The sequence below is a fragment of the Chiloscyllium plagiosum genome, unplaced genomic scaffold (assembly GCF_037043375.1).
Source record: "Chiloscyllium plagiosum isolate Xiang-an unplaced genomic scaffold, Cpla_swu_hap1 HiC_scaffold_4, whole genome shotgun sequence".
In the NCBI taxonomy this organism is placed as follows: Eukaryota; Metazoa; Chordata; class Chondrichthyes; order Orectolobiformes; family Hemiscylliidae; genus Chiloscyllium; species Chiloscyllium plagiosum.
The window spans coordinates 91,759,808-91,779,752 of record NW_028270142.1 but is presented as its reverse complement, the minus strand read 5'-3'; the positions used below and the strand labels follow the sequence as shown (position 1 = coordinate 91,779,752).

General features: G+C 40.1%; 1 protein-coding gene across 1 annotated transcript in view; it reads left to right on the top strand.

The window, feature by feature from the left end:
* yes1 (YES proto-oncogene 1, Src family tyrosine kinase) overlaps positions 1-19,945 on the top strand; it is an 80,844-nt gene that overhangs the window by 47,977 nt on the left and 12,922 nt on the right. The window contains exons 5-6 of the mRNA XM_043688227.2: positions 1,429-1,532; positions 16,713-16,862. Of these exons, the coding sequence (XP_043544162.1) occupies positions 1,429-1,532; positions 16,713-16,862 (254 nt within the window). The remainder of the gene's footprint in view (positions 1-1,428; positions 1,533-16,712; positions 16,863-19,945) is intronic.

Sequence of the window (19,945 nt, the reverse complement as noted above, 5' to 3'; positions counted from 1 at the left end):
TTGGTGAGGATGAGGTCAATAATGGTTGCCCTTTTGCTTCCTTCCCCTTCTGACCACAGGTCCGGTCTAGCAGCAATATCCTTCAGCTAGTTGAGTCGTAAATCAGTGGTACTGCTGCTGAGCTACTCATTGAGGTGGTCAAAGAGCTACTCTTTGAGGTAGCCTGCCCAGAATACGTTCTGAGCCCTTACTACCATCATTGCTTCCTCCAGATGTTGTTTAACATGGAAGAGTACTAATTCCTCAACAAGGGAAGACTGTGTGGTATCAACAAGAGGTTTCTTGGCCAAATTTCTCATGAATGTATGAGACTTCAAGGTGTCCAGTGTCAACATTGAGGACTTCCAGGGCAACTCCCTCCCACTGTACCACCATCTCTGCTGGACCCACACTATTGTTGGATGAATGTGATGGTGACATTATATGATACTTTGGATGTGACTGTTAGGCTGTACAGCTTTCCCAGTTTTGGCACGAGCCCCCAAATGTTGGAAGGAGGATTTTGTGGGGTCGTCAGGGCTGTTTTGCCAATGTCGATACCAGATGGTCCATCTGTTTTCATTCCATTTCTCCTTTCTAGCAGTTGATACAACTGAATGGCTTGCTAGGCCTTTTCAAGAAAAATAAAAAGTCAACCACAATGCTCTGGGTCTGGAGTCACGTGTAGGCCAGACCAGGTAAGGACAGCAGCTTCCTTTCCCTAAAGGGCATTAGTGACTCAGATAGATAGTTTTCTCGACAATCGATGATAGTTTCCTGGCCATCTTTCGACTCGAGTCCAAATTTTTATTGAATTCAGATTCCACCAGATGCCACAGCGGGATTCAATCTCCAGTCCCCTCGAACATTTCCTGAGTCTCTGGATTAGCAGTTCAGTGATGATGCCACGAGGCCATTAACTTCCTGGGGTGAATAGGAAACATTTTGATACTTTTCTACTTATGCAGTTTAGAACAATGGCATTTGAGCTTCAGGGTCTTGCAGAGCATACCTGTAAAAGTGGACTGCTTTAAATGAAGTTGCTCTTCATTGATACTGTGAAGTGAAGGCACCCTTGGTCTCTGGCTTTTCTAAAAATCTTGTTCCTTTAATGGATCCCTCAACAATCTTGCAATTCTATCCCATCATTCCTTTGAATTTCATTGTCACAAGACTGGTAACTTGATTTTTATCAAGTCCTGATTTTATTGCCTTTTTGGAATATTCCTAGTCAAGCTAATTTGCAAAATTGTTTTCATGTGAGTTTCAAACAAGGTTCAAACTTGAACTCTGAGAACAGCATACTTTTTTGCCACCACTTACAAGTTTGTAGCAGGTATTTTCTGGTTTTTAGATTCCTGTGTGCCTTTTTAGAAAATTGAATGTGTGATAAATTGTTAATTGATGTTACTCACTGCTCTTTCATTCTTTCTATAATTTTGTTTCTAGGTGGTATTTCGGTAAAATGGGTCGCAAGGATGCAGAGCGATTGCTGCTTCATCCAGGAAATCCACGTGGCACATTCTTAGTTCGAGAGAGTGAAACCACAAAAGGTAATACCTATCGCAAGTACTTAGTATGGCAGTGAATAATGCAACTTGCCAGGATGTGAGAACCAAAAGTAAATTGCAAAACTTAGTGCCAAGGAGCACAGATTGCAGAAAGAGATAATATCTTTGAGCAGGGAATAGTAATTTATTCGGTGGGATCACTGTAAATGAGAAAATAATTGTCTAAATGGGGGTTAATGTGCGTGGAGCTGGGTATTAAATATTTCTGGAGAAGGAATTCAAGAAAGATAGAAAAGGAAGAAATAGGAAAGGGGAGGCAGTATTATTTAAGGAGACAATTAAATTGCTGAAGAGCAGGTATCCAAGAGGGGTCAAGGCAGTTTATGAAATACCCAGGTAGCATGGTGATCCATCCTCAACCCAGATTGTCCTGCAGAGGTCACCTGTAGGCAACCTATCATGGAAGAAAATGTTGAAGAGCTGTGCCTCTGGTGAACCTATCAGCAGAAAATGTGGGAGAAAAACAGCCTGTGATTGGAGGAGCAGGTAGCAGCTCACTAAGTTGGCATTGGCATTGAGGGAGTCACCAGGCACCAAAGTATGGAAGCTTGGGGTTGAGAACTGGTCCAGCAGGTGACAAGGTCCAGGAGCATGGAGGCAAGGTGTGTGGGGCTGGAGGTACACTGAGCAGATTTCACCAAGATGTGGAAATCTTTGGCTGGGGATGATGGGTCAATTGGCCAGATCTCAAAGTTCTGTTTGCTGTGTCTCAGTTGGGATGAGAAGCGGGCAGCAAGTGGAGTGCTCCATCGTGATGGGGAGGGTGTGAAGGATGACACTGCCAGATCGTGACTTGGTCGGTGAGAGGGTCAGGGAGGATACTGCCAGAAGGGGATGGGGCAAGAAAACTGCTGCTAGAGCAGTGTGTGTGGAGGATTGTGGGGGAGGAAGTTATGGTTGTGGGGTTTTGGGAGGGAGAAGGAGCCTGCAAGAGGAGTGAGAGTGGGAGGCTGCAGCGAAGGATAGGGGGAAAGGTGGAGGCTGTGAGAAAGCACCGGGTAGAAGGTATGGGCGAAGAGAGGCTGCAAAGGAAACACCAGCTTTCAACAAAGGACTACTTTATTAAGATAAAGGTATAATAGAAATAATAAGATTCAAGAAAACTAATTGCTCATAAATAAGTGTGTCTCCTGTTTAAGGCTGTGTAATTTCAAGAATTACCACAATTTTGGTTTGGAGATTGGTGCTGATAATTATAGTTGGTAATTTTACATCAGAGATTAAGATCCAAGATGCAGTAAGTTGAGTTATAACTGCCAGGTCAGTGTTCGAGTTTTGTGCATTTTGATAGAAACATTAGCTGTGACATCACCATTTTGAAGAAGTTGTGTTTAAGGTAAAGCTTAACTCGTTGTCTTGTACAATCTAAATACTTAAATGCTACTGTCCAGGTAATGAATGCTTTTCTTTTGTACTGTGGTTTGTAAATTTGGTGGGATGTTGATGATTGTTGATAATTGAAATGAATTATGATTCTTAGAGTTCAAATGCCAATGTGTCAAGAAAGATACATAAGGCATTGCTATTATGTGACCACATGATCTAATGAATGAGTTAGTGAGAATCAAAAATGTCCTGCCTGAAAATCAAAAAAGGAGCTCTGTAGACAATCTCAAAAGGAACACCTTTTAATGAAAAATGTTTTGATTTTGGCTTGAGGACATTATCTGTTTGGCAAGAACCAGGGAACAAAAAGGCATAATTACATTGCTGAGCGAGTCTATAGGTCATCAACAAGTAGAAAGGATGTAGAGGACAAGTTTCCAAGGAAATTGTAGACATTGATAGAATTATAAAATAGCTATAATGAGAGACTTGAATTTTTTAAATACAGGTTGCTATAGCAGTAGTGCAAGCATAGGAGTTCCTAGCATGTGTTTAGGAGAATTTTCTGCAATATGTTGCCACTTTTGACTGAAATTAAAGAAGTTCAAAGTTGGTTTGTAATCCCACTAGGCCACTGGTCGCATTCTAAATTTAAATACTTTGCCTAGTTACTGATGTGGCCAACTATAAGTTTTATCTGTATTAGGTTTGGAATGAAGAGAAATATTAAGCTGCTTTCGGAAACAAAATAATTGATTTACTATGAAAACAGGACTTATTTGTTAATGGTGTAAAACTGGTTAACAAAGTTTTAAATATGAGAATATAAATGTTTACCCTTCTAAATAAGCCCCACGCATGCATGTGCATATCACTTAAGACAAACTATGCAATGGGGTAATTTTGGGAAAAAAAATTCTTGATCAATAATTGGTGGTTGCTGTAGAAAGTAAGATAATTTGAGATGTTCAAGACCGCCTGCAGTTGGCATTCTAGTGCATGTAGGCAGTTGTCAGTGGGACTTTTGCAGATGAGGTGTTTTGGGTATCGTCAGGAATTCGGAGGCTTTGCAGACAAACAGTTAGCACACTGGACCCTCCAAAAAACTTCCTTCAGAAAGGCAGGAGATGAGCTGTATACCTTCGCTGTCATTTTAGACTGTGTGCCATTAAGTCCAGACAAAACCTGACACCAATATTCTATGTTTATGATTCTCAATAAATGAGCCCAAATAATTGACCTAAGCCGTGTGATTTCCAATAAATGTTTCTAAAAGAAAATCTCCTGATGTGACCCCTTTTTTTAAAAAAAAAGTACAGTTCAGATATCTCTTCAATCATCGAATGTTCTGCTGTCCACGGACTTTCAAGCGCACATCCTCAAAAATTTAATTTAAAAAATCATAATTTGTTGAATTAAAAGAAGGTACTACTAGACCTGATTCTTATGAATACTTTGACCAAGTGACAATGGAAGAGCATTTAGGAACAGTGACCATTGTAGTACAAAGTTCAGTCTGGCTGTAGAAAAGGGCAATGAATATTCAAGCTTAAGAATAATTAATTGGGGGAAAACCACTTTGCTGAGGTCAGAATAAATTTGGCTGAATAAATAGAAATCAAAGGTTGGCTGGAGAAACAGCAGCTGAGCACTGGGCTACCTTCAATAAGAGTTTTCAGGTGCAGTTCAGTTATGGGCAAGGTACGGCAAGCTATTGGCCCACATCCTTATATGCCTTGCTTTCACAAATGCACATCTAAATACAGCTACACACACCTTTTTTATCCGAAATGCTTGGGACCAGCTGGTTTTCCGAATTTGGAATTTTTCGAATTTCTGAATAAGTGACAGTTCAATGGTGAAATTTAAAATAATCTTACTGAACAGCAGACTGAGTATTGTGGGCCCTGAGACAGAATTGAGGCCTGCCAGTGCTGGGCCATGTTCCCCCACATCACATCTGAGTGACACGCATCAAGTGGGTGTGGAGTTGGGTTAACTGTTTGCACACCAAACAGCCTTGTTAATGAGATGCAAACTTCACAAAAAACCTTCAGATTTTTGGCAGATAAAGGTTTGTCTGTCATTACTTATCAAATGAATACTTTGCATCAGTATTTGTCAAGGAAGAAGATGCTGTGTACATCAGTGTAAGAGAAGGTGTTTCATATATTAAAGGATTTAAAACCAGATGAGATGCATCAAAAGATACTGAGGAAAGTAGGGGTGAAAATTACAAAATATTAGCTATAATGTTTGTCTTCAGACTCTGTACCAGAGGATCATGAAATCACAAATGTAACAGCCTTGTTTATAAAAGCATGTAAAAATTGGCCCAATACCCTCAGGCTAGTCAGTTTAATTTCAATGGTAAAGAAACCTGTCAAAATCATAACTTAATAGTCACATGGGTCCGTGCAAGTAACAAGGATATCCAACATAGATTTCTTGAAGAAAAATCATGTTTAACTAGCTAACTGTAGTTTTTGTTTTGATGAAGTCAGTGATATTGATGTGTACATTGACTTCCAAAAGATATTTGGTATAAAACAGCACTTGAGCAAAGTTATAGCTAAAGAAACGAAAGAGACAGTAGTAGCATGAATGCAAAATTGACTGGGTGACAGGGAACAGTAGTTAAATGAATAGTTTTCAGCTGGAGGGAAGTTTGTAGTGGAGCTTCTTGGGGGTCATGTTGGAACCCTTGCTTTACCTGCAATGTTAATGGTGTACAGGACACAATTTCAAACTAGAGGATGATATGAAATGTGAAAGCGTGCAGACTGAGAGGAAATGATGTAGATCATTATAGAAAAGTTGAAAGAATGGTAGGAATTGTAGCAGAATGAAGCTCAATGCAGAGGAATGTGGCATGATGCATTTGGTAAGAAAAATTTGGAGAGACAACATTAATTGAAGTCTATAAACTCTAATGAGATGCAAGTACAGAGGGACCTGGTTTTACATGAGCATATGTAAAGATGGTAAGACAGGTTGAAACAGCAGTCGATAAACTGTGCAGTATCTTTGGCTTTATTAAGAGGAACATAAAGTACATAAGTAAAGAGGTTATGTTGAACCAGCATAAAACACTAGATTAGTTCAGTTGGAGAATTGTATCCAGTTCCTGGGTGCTGAGCTAGGATGTATGTAAGTGAATTGGAGAGAGTGCAGATAGGTTACAAGAATGGTTGTAGGCATGAGGACCTTCAGGTTATGAAGATGGTGAAGCTGGGTGGGTGTTCTTGAGCGAAGGCTAAGAGCAGTTTTCAGAATCGTGAGGTGTCTGACCAGTGTAGTTGGGGAGAAACTATTCTCATTTGTGAAAGGATTGAAAATCAGGATACAAATTTAATCTGACTTGCCAAGGTGGCATGAGAAAATAAAAATTGTTCGTACAGCAAGTGATTTGGGTCTGAAATGCATTGGCATGGGAAAGGTGCATTTGTTCAAGGCCTTCAGAGTGGAATAGGATTGGTATGTAAAAAGGAAGAACTTGCAGGGTTGTGTGCAAAAAGCAGGAGAAAGTCATGGACTGAATTGCTCATTCAGAGATCAAATGCATATTTGATGTCCCAGATCGCTTTTTCTGCACTTTACCACTTTACTCTTAGAAGTTCAGAATTGTTAATGATTCCTTGTTGGAACTTGTAAGAGTATGTAAAAAGGAAGGGGCTAAGAAAATAAGTATGGGTACCTTAGAGGCACAGATGGGAGGAATTGTAGTGCAAATATGCAAATGTTTTCTGTCTTCAGAGTAGAAGACATAACATCCGGAAATTGTGTGGACCATAGGCTGTTTGAGGAACTTAAAATAATAAATATTCAGTTAAAATACCATTGAAATTAATGGGGCTAAAAACCAACAAATCCCCTGGCTCTGATGGCCTACAATTTGAGATTTTACAAACTTTTAGACTATCGTAAGAAATAGGAACACAAGATCATGGTTGATTTAATTGTGACCTTAACTCTACTTTTCCTTCCTCTCTTCTGTAATACACAACATTTGTTGATCAAAAATCTGAAAGCTTTGAATATATTCAATGAATGTGCCTTTTCTGCTTTTTGTGGAAGAGAATACCAAAGATTTATTACTTTTTTGGGCGGGGGGATAAAAAACATCTGTTTTGAATGGACCACTTTTCGCTATTGAATTGTGTCCCTCATTCTAGATTTCCCCTTTGAAAAAGCAACATCTTCCCAGTATCTGCCCTGTCAAGCAATGTCAGAATCGTAAAGAAACCAAAAAACCGTGCTTGCTGGAAAAGCTCAGCAGGTCTGATAGAATCTGTGGAGAGAAAGCAGAGCTACCATTTCAGACCCAGCGACTTTCAGAACTGTTCTGAAGAGCGGTCACTGGACCCAAAATGTTAAGTCTGCTTTCTCACGATAGATGCTGTCAGACCGGGGTTTTTCTAGAAATTTCTGTCATTGTCAGAATCCTGTTTCAATAAAATCAGTTCCCATTCTCCTAAATTCCAATTAGTATCAGCCTAACTTTTCTTTGTAAGGCAGCACCTTCATCCCAGAAATCAGCCAAGTGAATCACCTCAAGATGTACAAAATTTGAAGGGTAGATGCTGAGAGGCTGCTTTGCCTGTTTCTCGAGTCTAGCACCAGAGGACATAGGCTCAGCATAGAGGCTCAAATATTTAAGATTGAGATTTCTTCACTCAGAAGATTGTGAGCCTTTGTTCTCTACACTAAAGCATATTGTTAAAGTATAGATTTGAGACAGCCCAAAGAATCCCTTGTGGACTCAAGCCTGTAAGCCTCTCTCTGTTCGTCCCGGAGATCGTACTCTTTGAAAGTCGGGAATAATAAAAAAAACTTTGTTTAATTTTAATTATCCCTTTCGTTAATAGTATTACTGTTATAACAACCTACAAATCAAGCTAACTGGATTCTATTAACCCAGGTGAGTAAGAATTGCTGCTCTTTCAAGAGCCCTGGCCAGCTACTTCGTTGTACTATCTCAAACAGACTATCTTTATATACACATTTACAAAGGCTGTACTGTCACAAACACAAAAAGTTAACAAAAGCGCTGCCTGTTCTGAACTAGACAGATACTAGCGAAGGATAATAATTCGGGAGAAAAGTTAATTTGATACTGAGTCTCATTCAGAGGTCAAAACTAAACATTGTTTATTAATTTCACAAAGGACAGCCGTGAACATTCAGTCAGTGTCTTATTTATACAGATTCGCTGATGTTAAGGCAAATGTTCTTAATTATCTTACCCTCCTGCCGTACTATTTTCTAGTGTTTAACAATGTGTTCTATAATTCAATATTACATTTTAGTTTAAATCCTTAAGGGCAAGTTTTAAGGCTATAAACCTTCTCATTCCCTCCTTTGGTCATTTCACGACAACTACATAGCTTATACAAGTATAAATAGTCCATTTAGTTGGTTTGTATTCTTAATAAGTCAAGCGCCTCCTCTGGCGAGTCATCATCCAGAGGCGCAGAGTCTGAAAGATGCTGGATTTCAGCATGGGAGTTCGGGCATGGAGGTACAAGAGTAGTCAAGGGTCGATTAACCAGATTCCTCTTTGGCTTAGGCGAAAAGCAATGTTCAGTCTATTGCATGCATAAGTAGATGACAATGTTTATTCCTAGGATGAGACCAAGGACTATCGGTGTGTCCCACATGATCCATCCACACAGCGAACATAACCAGCAGTTACACTCCATCCACATGAATCAGACAACAGTGGGGCAGGTATCTTCCCTGTGTATTGACCCGTTTTGTTGATAACATCTGTGTTGTCCGCAATGTCTTTTGAGAAGTCATCGATGTAGACGCAATGTTTCAGGCCAATGACTGAACAAGCTCCTCCTTCTCTAACAAGGCAAAAAGCTAACACTAGCCGATTCTGAAGCGTCATCGTCCGGGTCTCCTGTAACTCTTCGTTCACCAGCTTCAAAGTGTGGGCAGTTGAGTTGGCAAGTTTTTGATGTCATACGCAAGGTCATTTATTTGATCTAGGGCTGTCTCAACACCCCAGCCAGGAATAAGATCTCCCAGCAACCTGGACCACCAGGTTTGTTGATGGAAGTTGTTGTGTAAGTCCCATTTTGCTTTTCGTCTTATTTTTGTTCTGTACTAATTCACATGGTGGGTGTTCCATTCAGCATATACTTCAAGTACTTTATGGTGGAGGATAAAAAGTGGTAAGGTGTACATTAGGGCACAATGTCCGTACCACTCATTGGGTAAATATGAGTAGGCTTTGTTTTCGCATAGCCAATGAAGGCTAAAAGGAGTTCCAAGGTTGCAGTTCTGAGAGTGAATGACTCAGAGCGAGAGCTGAATCTTGTAAACAGTGGGTGCTATCAAATCTTCGGTTGTCCAAGTGTATTAACGGATGGAGAGTACAAGTACGACCAGTGTCTTTGACAATATTTTTACATAGTTTTTGTTTCGCTTGCCCCATGTCACGGGTACCAGGAAGTCTTTCAACGCACCATTCTAACAGCAGAATAACATTAACATTGAGGTTCATTTGTACATTTCACACAGCGATGCGCTGCTTCTACCGAATGGGTTTTTCCATCAGAAATGAGGGGTTGCATGAGTGGGTGAGTCCTATTTACACACTGTACATCAGGATGATGGAAGAATAAGCAGATAACACGTGGATCGGGGGTTTAGCTTGAATAAAGAAACCAGAAGTAACAGAGAATTGGAAGTGTGTAGTATTTTTGTCTGTCTTCATTTTTCCAGCTTGTCTTGTTGATTATAGCAGCTACTGGATACAGGAAATATATAGAGGTATGTCTGTCAGTGGTGATAGGTCAGATAGAGGATTCAGTCAAGAAGGTATAGATGGTCAGTCATGGCAATAGGTGCCTTAGGGTTTGGTGATTTTGGTACTATGTGCTCAATACTGCAATCTGTATGGTTCAATTTGAGAGGGGAACAGACAAACATTTCAAAGTAACAGTTTTTGGTTGACGGAGCGGATGAGGTTATGGAATTGTGCCATCTCATGATGACTGGCATAGAAGTGTTGCAATGATGACAATAAGGTTGAGAGTGATGTTTGGATACACAATGTGAATAGTTTAAATGAGTTTCAGCTGGGCAGCTGCATTCATGACTTCCAATGTTATTAGTACAGGTTTCAGTTATATAGTCACATTTACTGCAGTTTCAGTTGTCAAAAGAACTTGATAAGGACCTTTTCCAGCAGGGGCCCAATTTTTCATGATTGAGGTCTTTTACGCGGGTCAATGTCTTTAAACATTGGAGCTCTTTCTTCTTCCCTGGCTTCTTTGACTTGTAGATGACAAGACTGCAATGGTTTGGTTACCTTAATCAGGTACCTGTACATCTCTTCTGCCCTGACGTGCACGTCAACAGGGTGTTGAGCAGTTAATGGTGTAGACCAGGGAGTCCTCAGGGACTTTCCATATATCAGTTCAGCCGCCGAGAATCCCTTCATTTTCTGTGTCATGGTTCTCCTATTAAAAAGGGCAATTGGGAATACTTGCAGTCAATTAAGGTCTGTTTCTTCTACCAACTTAGCTGACCTTTTAAGGTGCCATTGGCTCTTTCTACAATTCCTACTGCTCGGGGATGGTTGGCACAATGAAATTTTTTATTCATATTCAAACTCTTACATAGTGCCTTGTTTAACTCCATACAGAAGTGGGGACCATTATTGGAGGAGTCCATTACTGGAATTCCAAATAAGTGTAATTTCCCTTAGTAGAATTTTATAAGTAGTTGTTGTTGAGTAGTCAACAAGGGATAAGCTTCAATCCATTTCCAAGTGCATTGTTATAAATCTTGCTTAGTGATAATCAATGATAAAATCTAACTGGATAGTATTAAAAGGTGCATCTGGCAAGAGTGTTTCACCTGGTGGACACTTTACTCCTTTCCCTGGATTATCCTTTTGACAAATTAGGCAATTTGCAGCCACTTGTTTTTTCTTGCAGGTGGGGATTCCGCTAGGTTGGGAGAATTCTGTCCACCATTCCCTCCTTACCTACATGCATACACGTATGAACATAATCAACTAGAATAGACAAAAGTGAATCAGGCAGACATGTCTGTCCTACCGACATAACCCAAAGCTTATTGTAACTATTTACATAACAACCATGGTTCATGCATCTTTATTTTGCCTCATCAGATGCTTCCCCCTGATGGCCTAACCCATGCTCTAGATCAGGCATGGTCAGGGTGTCAAAAGAGAAAATAGAGTCTCCCTTTGGTTTCCTATTCATCATTTGAGTAACCATGTCTTTTTGCTCAGAAGTTGCTGTCTGAGCAGCCGCGTCAGCGGCATTGTTGCCTTTAGAGGCATTGGAAGCATCAGAGGAGTGAGAAGAGTGTTCGATAATTGCCACTTGAGAGGGAAAGTGAATAGCACTGAGGAGGGTTAGCAACATAGGCATAGGGGTTGAGGATAGGGGTTCCTGATGAGGCATTGAAGCCGTGCTGCTGCCAGAGTTGACCAAAATCATAGGTACACACAAAAGCATAGCGGGAATCATTATAGATATTAGCTGAGTTTCCTTCAGCATTCCTTACCGATGAGAGTAAGGAATTCAGCTTGTTTGGAGGAACAGGGTGGGACGACAGAATAAGCTTCTATTGTATGGGGCAAAGTGAAAATTGCATATCCTGACATGCATTTGCCCTCTAGAAAGATTGAAGAAGAACCATTGACTTAGTGTACGGTCCGGGTTAACAAGAGCCTAATCCATAAGATCAGGACGTGGTTTAGTGGTTTATGAGAACACAATCATCGGGTGGATCAGACAATTAGAGGTTCTTCCTGCAGGCATTTAGGAGGGTTAATGTTACAGCAGTATTTTAAGGAGAGAAGCCAATTCTGAAGTAATGAAATCTCAGAGCAACTGAGATGAGCCATAGTGAGGTGTTGAGTACATTTAGAGGTAAGCAAGGAACCTGCAGAATGGGAGGTACAGGCTTCTACATTTGATATAAAGTTATATGAGAGGCAACCACTACCATAGTATGGATGGTGAGGAAATCTGGGTGCAGGAAGGTAGACCGTGAGCAACACGGTCAAGCTTAGTAGAATAAAATGCAACAAGGCACCAAGAGGAACCATGTTCCTGGGCAAGAACAGCTGTAACACAGGTGTCAATGATGGAAAAGGGTTTTGTGCTGTAAAAGGGGCAACCTGCTGAGGTCCCTGGGGAGGGTGACCAAGAGGTTGCCAGCTGCTTCCACTCCAGTGATCAACCAGGGGCTGCTTTGGGAAATGTCCTGGTTGATTACAATTGAAACAACCGTGTGATTGTTGGGGGTCTCTAGGGGGTGGGGGAGGCAGTGAATAGTACTGAGAGGATGTATAGAGAGCAAGGGGCATCATGGACTGTTGGGGAGGATACATAGGAGGACCCCAAGGTCCAATGGGATGTTGTGAATACATGGTACCAGCCCTACTGTCCTGCCATACTGGATGATAGTATGAGGGTTTCATTTAATAGCCTGATTGACCTTGCAGACGGTCAGGTCTGTTTTGAATCCTGGGTTTTGATTTAGTCCCTGTAGTTTGGGCAAGTTCTCTCTTGACCTTGCCAATGGTAAGGTATTCCTGATGAAGGGCTTTTGCCCGAAACGTCGATTTTGCTGCTCGTCAGATGCTGCCTGAATTGCTGTGCTCTTCCAGCACCACTGATCCAGAATCTGGTTTCCAGCATCTGCAGTCATTGTTTTTACCTTGCCAATGGTAGCCTTACTGTTGGGATCATTTAATTCCCAGAAGTAACAAACCCCTCAGCTGAATTGTGCAACCTCCTGCATCTTGCCAATGGAGGTTATGGGTTTTAATAGCTTTCTGTACCTGATCAGATAAGATGGTCATATACAGGGCATTAAATTGGGGTGATCACCCTTGTGGGCAGTTAGCGTCACCAGAGTAAGCGCCGTAGCATTCCTTAAAACGGGCAAGGAACTCCACAGCCCCTTCGCCCAAGCTAGGTTTACATGTTAAGACTTTACCCACATCAACTGCATGATGCACTGCTTGGTGGAAACAGGTAATACTCCAATCTGATCGGTTAGGTTTGGCCTGGTGCTGGACTACAAGCTGGGTATGGTTATTACATTGTAAAGTTTCTAAGAACTCAGCCCATTTTTCAAGGGAAAGGGTGCATTCTATGAGGTGAAGTAGGTCTTGGGAGGCAGCATTATAAATGGTCCTAGTCCTACTAATGTAATTAACAAATCCCTCAGGATTCTTTCCATAATCTGGAGCCTTACTAATAAGGCTTGAGTTCATAAGGTTTCCATGGTTGGTAAAGATCCACAAGTTGGGCTTGTCCTGGATTCAGGGTTAGGAACTCTTTTATTCGGGCAATTCCTTTTTGGCCCTCCTACATCAGGGTGAGTGCAAGGACCGATATTAAGGTCCCGAGACTTTGATTGCAAATTATCTATGTCTTTGGGACTTTAGTTTAGGAGCAGTAGAAATCAAAGGAGTCTCTTCGGTGTTTCTTCCACAACTTAATTTTAATTGACTCCTAGTGCAATGGGCTATGGGTTCGTGGTAGGCCGAATCCTTATTCTGCTGAACAGTTGGGGGGAAGGTCCTGAGCTTCAGCACGTTCGCCCTCGGAGTAAGGAGGAGGCTTCATGTGGGGAACCGGAGGAGGTTGGCTGACAGGACGGGAGGCGTAAAATATTTCCTCCTCTGAATCAGTTTCCCATCCATTGATGGATCGGGTTTCTTTAGTAATGAGTCTTTGCGAGAGGCGAGGGTGGGGTATAATGAACAGTCTTTGTTGTTAGTTTGATCCTGCACGGCTGCGGTCTGTTGTTTATTCACTGGTTTTCCTTTTCTTTGGAGCCCCTGACGTTTTATTTTCTCCCTAGCTAATTCCAATTCTGCTTCTAAATCATGTGCTTCACATTTGTATTTTAATTCTATCCAATCTAGTTCAAATCCTTCCTCGGTTAATGGACTAATTCCCTTTTAATGCAGTTTAGTCTCCATTTCCCCTTTTTCTGTAGCTACCTTTTTCCAAGCTGAAATGGCTTCTTTCTGCTTACTTTCCTTTCTTTTGCAAAGTCCCTTGTTCAATTTTAATGAGTAGATTTAAATTGTGTGCGCCTCCTAGAGGCCAATCCTTATTCTGTTGAGCAGCTGCAGCCAATATTTCCCTTAATTGTTACTCATAGGTAGGATACAGACTTATTATTTTTAAGGGACATTTGCCCTTCATTTGTCTAGGGTCATACCCATATTTATCCTACTAACTTTAAATCTTCACAAAACTACTGATCTACAGGGGCTTCAACCCTACAAAACACAAACATTCACTCACCAACAAGCAAATGTGCACCCAAATCGAATCTCAAAGGGTTAAACTTTCTGCAATCTGCAAGGGATCAGCGCTGAGTCTCGGTCTGTCTGTCTTGCTCACTTTTTCTCTCTCTCTCTCACACACGAACATTTTACAGGATAACAACCCAACAATGAACAAGACAAATTATTTCTGCCAACGTACTCAACATTCTAAAACCCTGACGGTTTCTGTTGTTAGTACCTATTTAAACGGTTTCATCTTGGGTTCCGTCAGGGTACTGAGAGTGTGAAATGGGGGAAGCAACACAACAATGCAGACCGAGAGCAATCAAGGTGCAATCTTACCTTGTGGGCCCATTGGTCTCAAGTCTGACCCTTAGGTGGAGCTCCTCTTCCAGTTTCACTCAAACGTAACCCTCACGGCGCCAAATTGTTAAAGTACAGATTTGAGACGGCCCAGAGAACCCCTTGTGGACTCAAACCTGTAAGCCCCTCTCTGTTCGTCCCAGAGTTTGTACACTTTGAAAGTCTGGAATAAAAAAACTCTTTAGTTTAATTTTAATTATCCCTGTCATTAATAACTTCACTGTTACAACATAACACTATAAGTCAGGGTAACTGGATTCTATTAACCCAAGTGAGTAAGAATTGCTCTTATTTCAAGAATCCTGGCTAGCTACTTCGTACTATCTCAAACAGACTATCTTTAGACACACATTTACAAAGGCTGTACTGTCACAAACACAAAAAGTTAACGAAAGCGCTGCATGTTCTGAACTAGACAGATACTATCAAAGGATAATAATTCGGGAGAAAAGTTAATTTGATCGAGTTTTGTTCAGAGGTCAGAACTAAACATTGTTTATTAATTTCACAAAGGAACAGCCGTGAATGTTATCATTCGGTATCTTGTTTATACAGATTCGTTGATCTTAAGGCAAATGTTCTTAATTATCTTAGCCTCCCTGCCTTACTATTTTCTAGTGTTCAGCAAATGTGTTCTAAAATTCAAAATTACATTTTAGTCTATATGTTTAAGGAGAAGTTTCAAGGCTATAAACTTTCTCAATATGGATGCTCAATATTGGCAAGTGTATACAAGAATAGGATGGAAAGATATTTGGGTATGAAGGGATGTTTTTCTAATGAATGACTGCCAAGAGTTTAAGCAAAAACAGAAGTCATTAGAGCAATTCAGGTCTGACGGTGTCTCTGGAAAGAAACCAGAGTTAACGTTTTGAGACCAGTGACCGTTCTTCAGAACTGATAGCTAGGAAAAGTGGCATTTATGTTGATAGAGCATGGGGAGGAGAAGGAATGAGTGGATATGCGCCACGTAGTCCAAAACTGAGGCAGTTAGGCAAACAAACTAGGGGTTGATAGTATGTCAGGGAAGGAACTAAACTGATAATGAGTAGGTGAAAAATGGGTTGCTTTCAACAAAGCTAGCCCATATCATGACAGGACATGGAAAGAGATGTTCAGGTTGTAAAATGATTGAACTCTACATTGTGTCCTGAAGGCTGCAATTGATGAATTGAAAATTAATTGGCAGCTATAAATTTTTGCTTTAAAGCTGCTTGTGTTGAAATGAAAACAAAGCATTTTTAATAATCTTGACTTGGTTCTGTTTTTGTTATAATTGTTATTTAAATGTAATTGTTTCAGTTGAAGCATCACTGCATTCTTAGATTCGCTTATGAGCTGTTTCTGACTTGAATAGAGTTTTTGCATCTATTTATATATAGGATTACAGAGGTCATACTGATTTGTTTACAAGGAAGATAAACACTTTTGTACTGGCTCTACAAAGATATTAACTTAGCACTTTTGTCATACTATTTGAGTAGACTCATCAATACTTTATTCAAATGTAGACCTTGGAAAATTAGAAGAAAAATCTGAAGCGTAAGAAGATCCAAGTAATTTTAGATTCCAACATGTGTTTGTATGTATTACAATGTGGTACAAATACCTATTTGTAAGATTCAGAAGTTTCAGGAGGAATGTTTTGGGGATTGAATTGTTTTTAATTATAATAGCCTGAGTTGGAGAAACTGGTAAAATATCCACAGAATAAATGCCACTTGAAGAACAGTTTGAGTTAGAGTCACAGAAAAAAGTAATTGAAATTAGCTTGGGAGCAGTTTTGATACAGGCAAAGAGTGCACCTCCCATAGGTAGTAAAGCACCTGGAACCAAGTGATGAGAGTTATTGGAAACTGACTTTTTTGATTTAGAATTTCAAATCAAAAAAACTGAGGTCCATGTTGACCTGCAGAGTCCACAGTTGTGAAGTGTTAAAGGAAAGAATTAGTGTTGCTTGGCCACAAGCTCGTGGAAGAACCCCAAGAAGTCCCATACCTTGGAGCTTCAAAGTAATCTTGATCAAAGGGAAGCCAATGATATTAATTCTGTCTATTTTCTTGTCACCGATGAAATCTGAGCTACCAGAAAGCTGAGACATAGGTTTATATGAAATCTATTAAAAATTGAAACATGATTTTAAAATTTTTTTATGAATTATCTTTCAGGTGCATATTCCCTTTCGATAAGAGATTGGGATGAAGTAAAAGGTGATAATGTCAAACACTACAAAATCAGAAAACTTGACAGCGGTGGTTATTATATTACAACAAGAGCACAGTTTGAGTCACTACAGAAGCTGGTGAAACACTACACAGGTACCTCCATCTCGATGGTTTAGATAACTGAGTTTTTGAAATATAATCTGTTGTTGAAAAGTGGTGGAACAATGGAATATATGCAATGTTGAAGTCTGACGAAACATCTAATTTACTTCGTGTGAATGAAGCTTGTGCTGTGTATCAATCATGGCTCAGTTAGTAACATTCTCATATCTGAATCACAAACTTCCAGCTCTTGAGCACAAAGACCCAGTGTTAGTTACTATAAAGGAGGAGGTATCTTTTACAAAAGATAATAAACCAAGGCCCCTTCTGCCTGTTTGATTGACTGAAGATGTCTAATGGCACTATATTGAAGAATAGCAGAGGAGTTGCCTCTATTTTCCTGGCAAACAGTCAATCACAATTTATAATACAAACCACAGGATTTCTGGACATGAACATAGCTGCTGTGTTTCCTGTTTTCCAGCATTGATTACATTTCAAAAAGTACTTCATTGACTGTAGAGAACTTCAAGATATCAAGTGGTCATGATGAGCATTTATAGGTGCAAGACTTCCTTTACGTTTTTTTAAAAATCACATTGCCTGTGATTTAAAGACATATGTAAAGACATATCACTTTCAATCAGTAGTGCTGCCATGTTTCTGAAATATATTGTATAGATGTATAATTGTTTTTGTAATTGCTTCCAAATTAATGCACAATATTTACAACATATCAAAGGATGACCTAAGCTCAGTGCCTACATTATAATAATTGGAATTGGAGTGTATTCCCAAAACAGGCAGTGGAGAGCTGCCTTTAAAAATGGCCACTGTTATCCATAGAAACATTAGAAATTAGAAGAATCATGCAATCCCTACAGTGCAGGTAGAGGCTATTTGGCCCATTTCAGTCTGCACTGACTCTCTGTAGAGCATCCCACCCAGACCTCTCAGCCACAACCATCCACACCAGCCCCCATCTCCATTTACCATGTCTAATCCACAAAACTGGCACATCCCTGGACATGCGGATGGTTTAAAATCATTCCACTTAACTATCTTTGGATTGTGGGAGAAAATCAGGGCACCCAGAGGAAACGAACGCAGACATGTGGAGAACATATAAATTCCACACAGACAGGTCACCCAAAACTGGAATCGAACCCAGGTCCTTGGAACTGTGAGGCAGCAGTGCTAACCACTGAGTCACAGTGCTGCCCTTAATGGCAGGATTAGACTATTCAGCCCTTTGAGTCTGCTTCACCATTGTGTGATCATAGTTGATCATCCAGCTCAACGGCATGTTCCAGCCTTTCCCCAACACCCTATGATCCCTTTAGCTGCAAGTGCTATATCACTTTCTTGAGATCATATGATATTGTGGTAGCAAATTCTACAGGCTCACCATTCTGCAGGTGATGATCTTTCTCCTTTTCTTAGACCTAAATGATTCACCCTTTATTCTTACAACAGTGATCTCTGAATCTGGGCTTCCCCACCCTCTGGAACATCCATCCTACATCTGCCTTGTCTAGATCGGTTAACGTTTTATAGGTTTCTGAGAGATTCTGACCCCATTGTTCATCTGAACTACAGAAAATATAATCCCAATCAATTCGACATCTCTTAGAAATAAGCTTGGTAAACCTTCACTGCATTCCCTCAATGTCAAGAGCATTGTTCCTCAGATAAGGAAACCAAAACTGCACACACTACTCCAGATGGATTCTCACCAAAGCCCCTTATAATTGCAACAAGATTTGCATGCTACTGAACTTGAATCCATGGGTTGGATTGCCAATTATTAATTTTTAATAATGTGATCTAAAATGACCTATACTGTATTTTAGTTCCAATTCCTGTGGTCCAAAAAAACCACCTCAAAGTCCAGAATTTCTCCTCTTTGGGCAAATCAAATAGTAAGCATAACAATCTATATGCAGATTAAAGTCACCCTTAATTGCAGATGTTCCTTTATTGTATGCGTCTCTAATTTCCTGTTTATTCCCAACCATGCCCTACAATTTAGGGATCTATATAAAGGCAGTAGTATTACTTGCCCTGCTGTTTCTCAGTTCTACCCGTACAGATTCAACAACATCAGAGCTAATGCCCTTCCTCATTGTTGCATTATTGACCTCTTCAACCAAAAATGCACTTCCACTGCCTTTCCATTTTGTCTGTCCTTCTGGGGGTATTCGTTGTTTAGGATGTTCCATTCCCACCTTTGGTCATCCAGCAGTCATGTCTTTAATCCTGAATGTATGATACCTGTTTTCATCTAGTTGCATAGTTAAATCATCCATTCTGTTGTGGCTACTGTGCTCATTAAGGCACAGAGCCTTAAAGTTATCTTTTTAACTTGTTACATTCCCATCATTTTTTACTGTGATCCTATTTGATCCTGGCCTTTTGATTTCTCTGCCTATCAGCTTTCTTCTTCCCGTTTCTGTCTTATGTTCTTCTCCTTGGATCCCCTTCAGTCAACTCCTTTTATAGGTTCTCATCCCCCTGCTATTTGAGTTTGCATATCCAGTTGCTTAGTCACAGGTGCACTTGCAGCTGTTGTTACACAGGTATTTGCACCAGCGTTCAAAGATCTGAAAGTTTCATTTAGCAAAGTAAAGGAATGCAAATAGATGTCAGACTGACATGTTCATAAAATATTTGTATCCGCGTTCTTTGCTGCATAACCTGCTGTAACACGTCAGCTAAATTCTTCCACTGCCAGAACGTGTTCATTGTTGTTGGAAAGTTTTCAGACTGCTTGCAAAATAAAGTGCAGTGGTTAAGATGGATTATTTCAGATACTTCCTTCTGATTTTAAAAAGGTCTGCAGATTTATTTGTTTCTTCACATGCACATTTAATATTCCACCTAACAGTGGTATTGTCCATAAATGCAACCAACTGGGAAAGATAACCAAAGTATTGAGACTAAAATCTTTTTAAAAATCCAAATTTCATGGAATTTAAAATTACTTCAATCTGTTTATTACAGCCAAATAGGGTTACATCCTGATGGATAACATTATAAATTTTTGATGGACCTGATATCTTATAAAGTGCTTCGTTGTTTGTTCCCTACATTTCAATTTTTTTCAGTCTTTCACCTTTCAAAATCTAAACTTA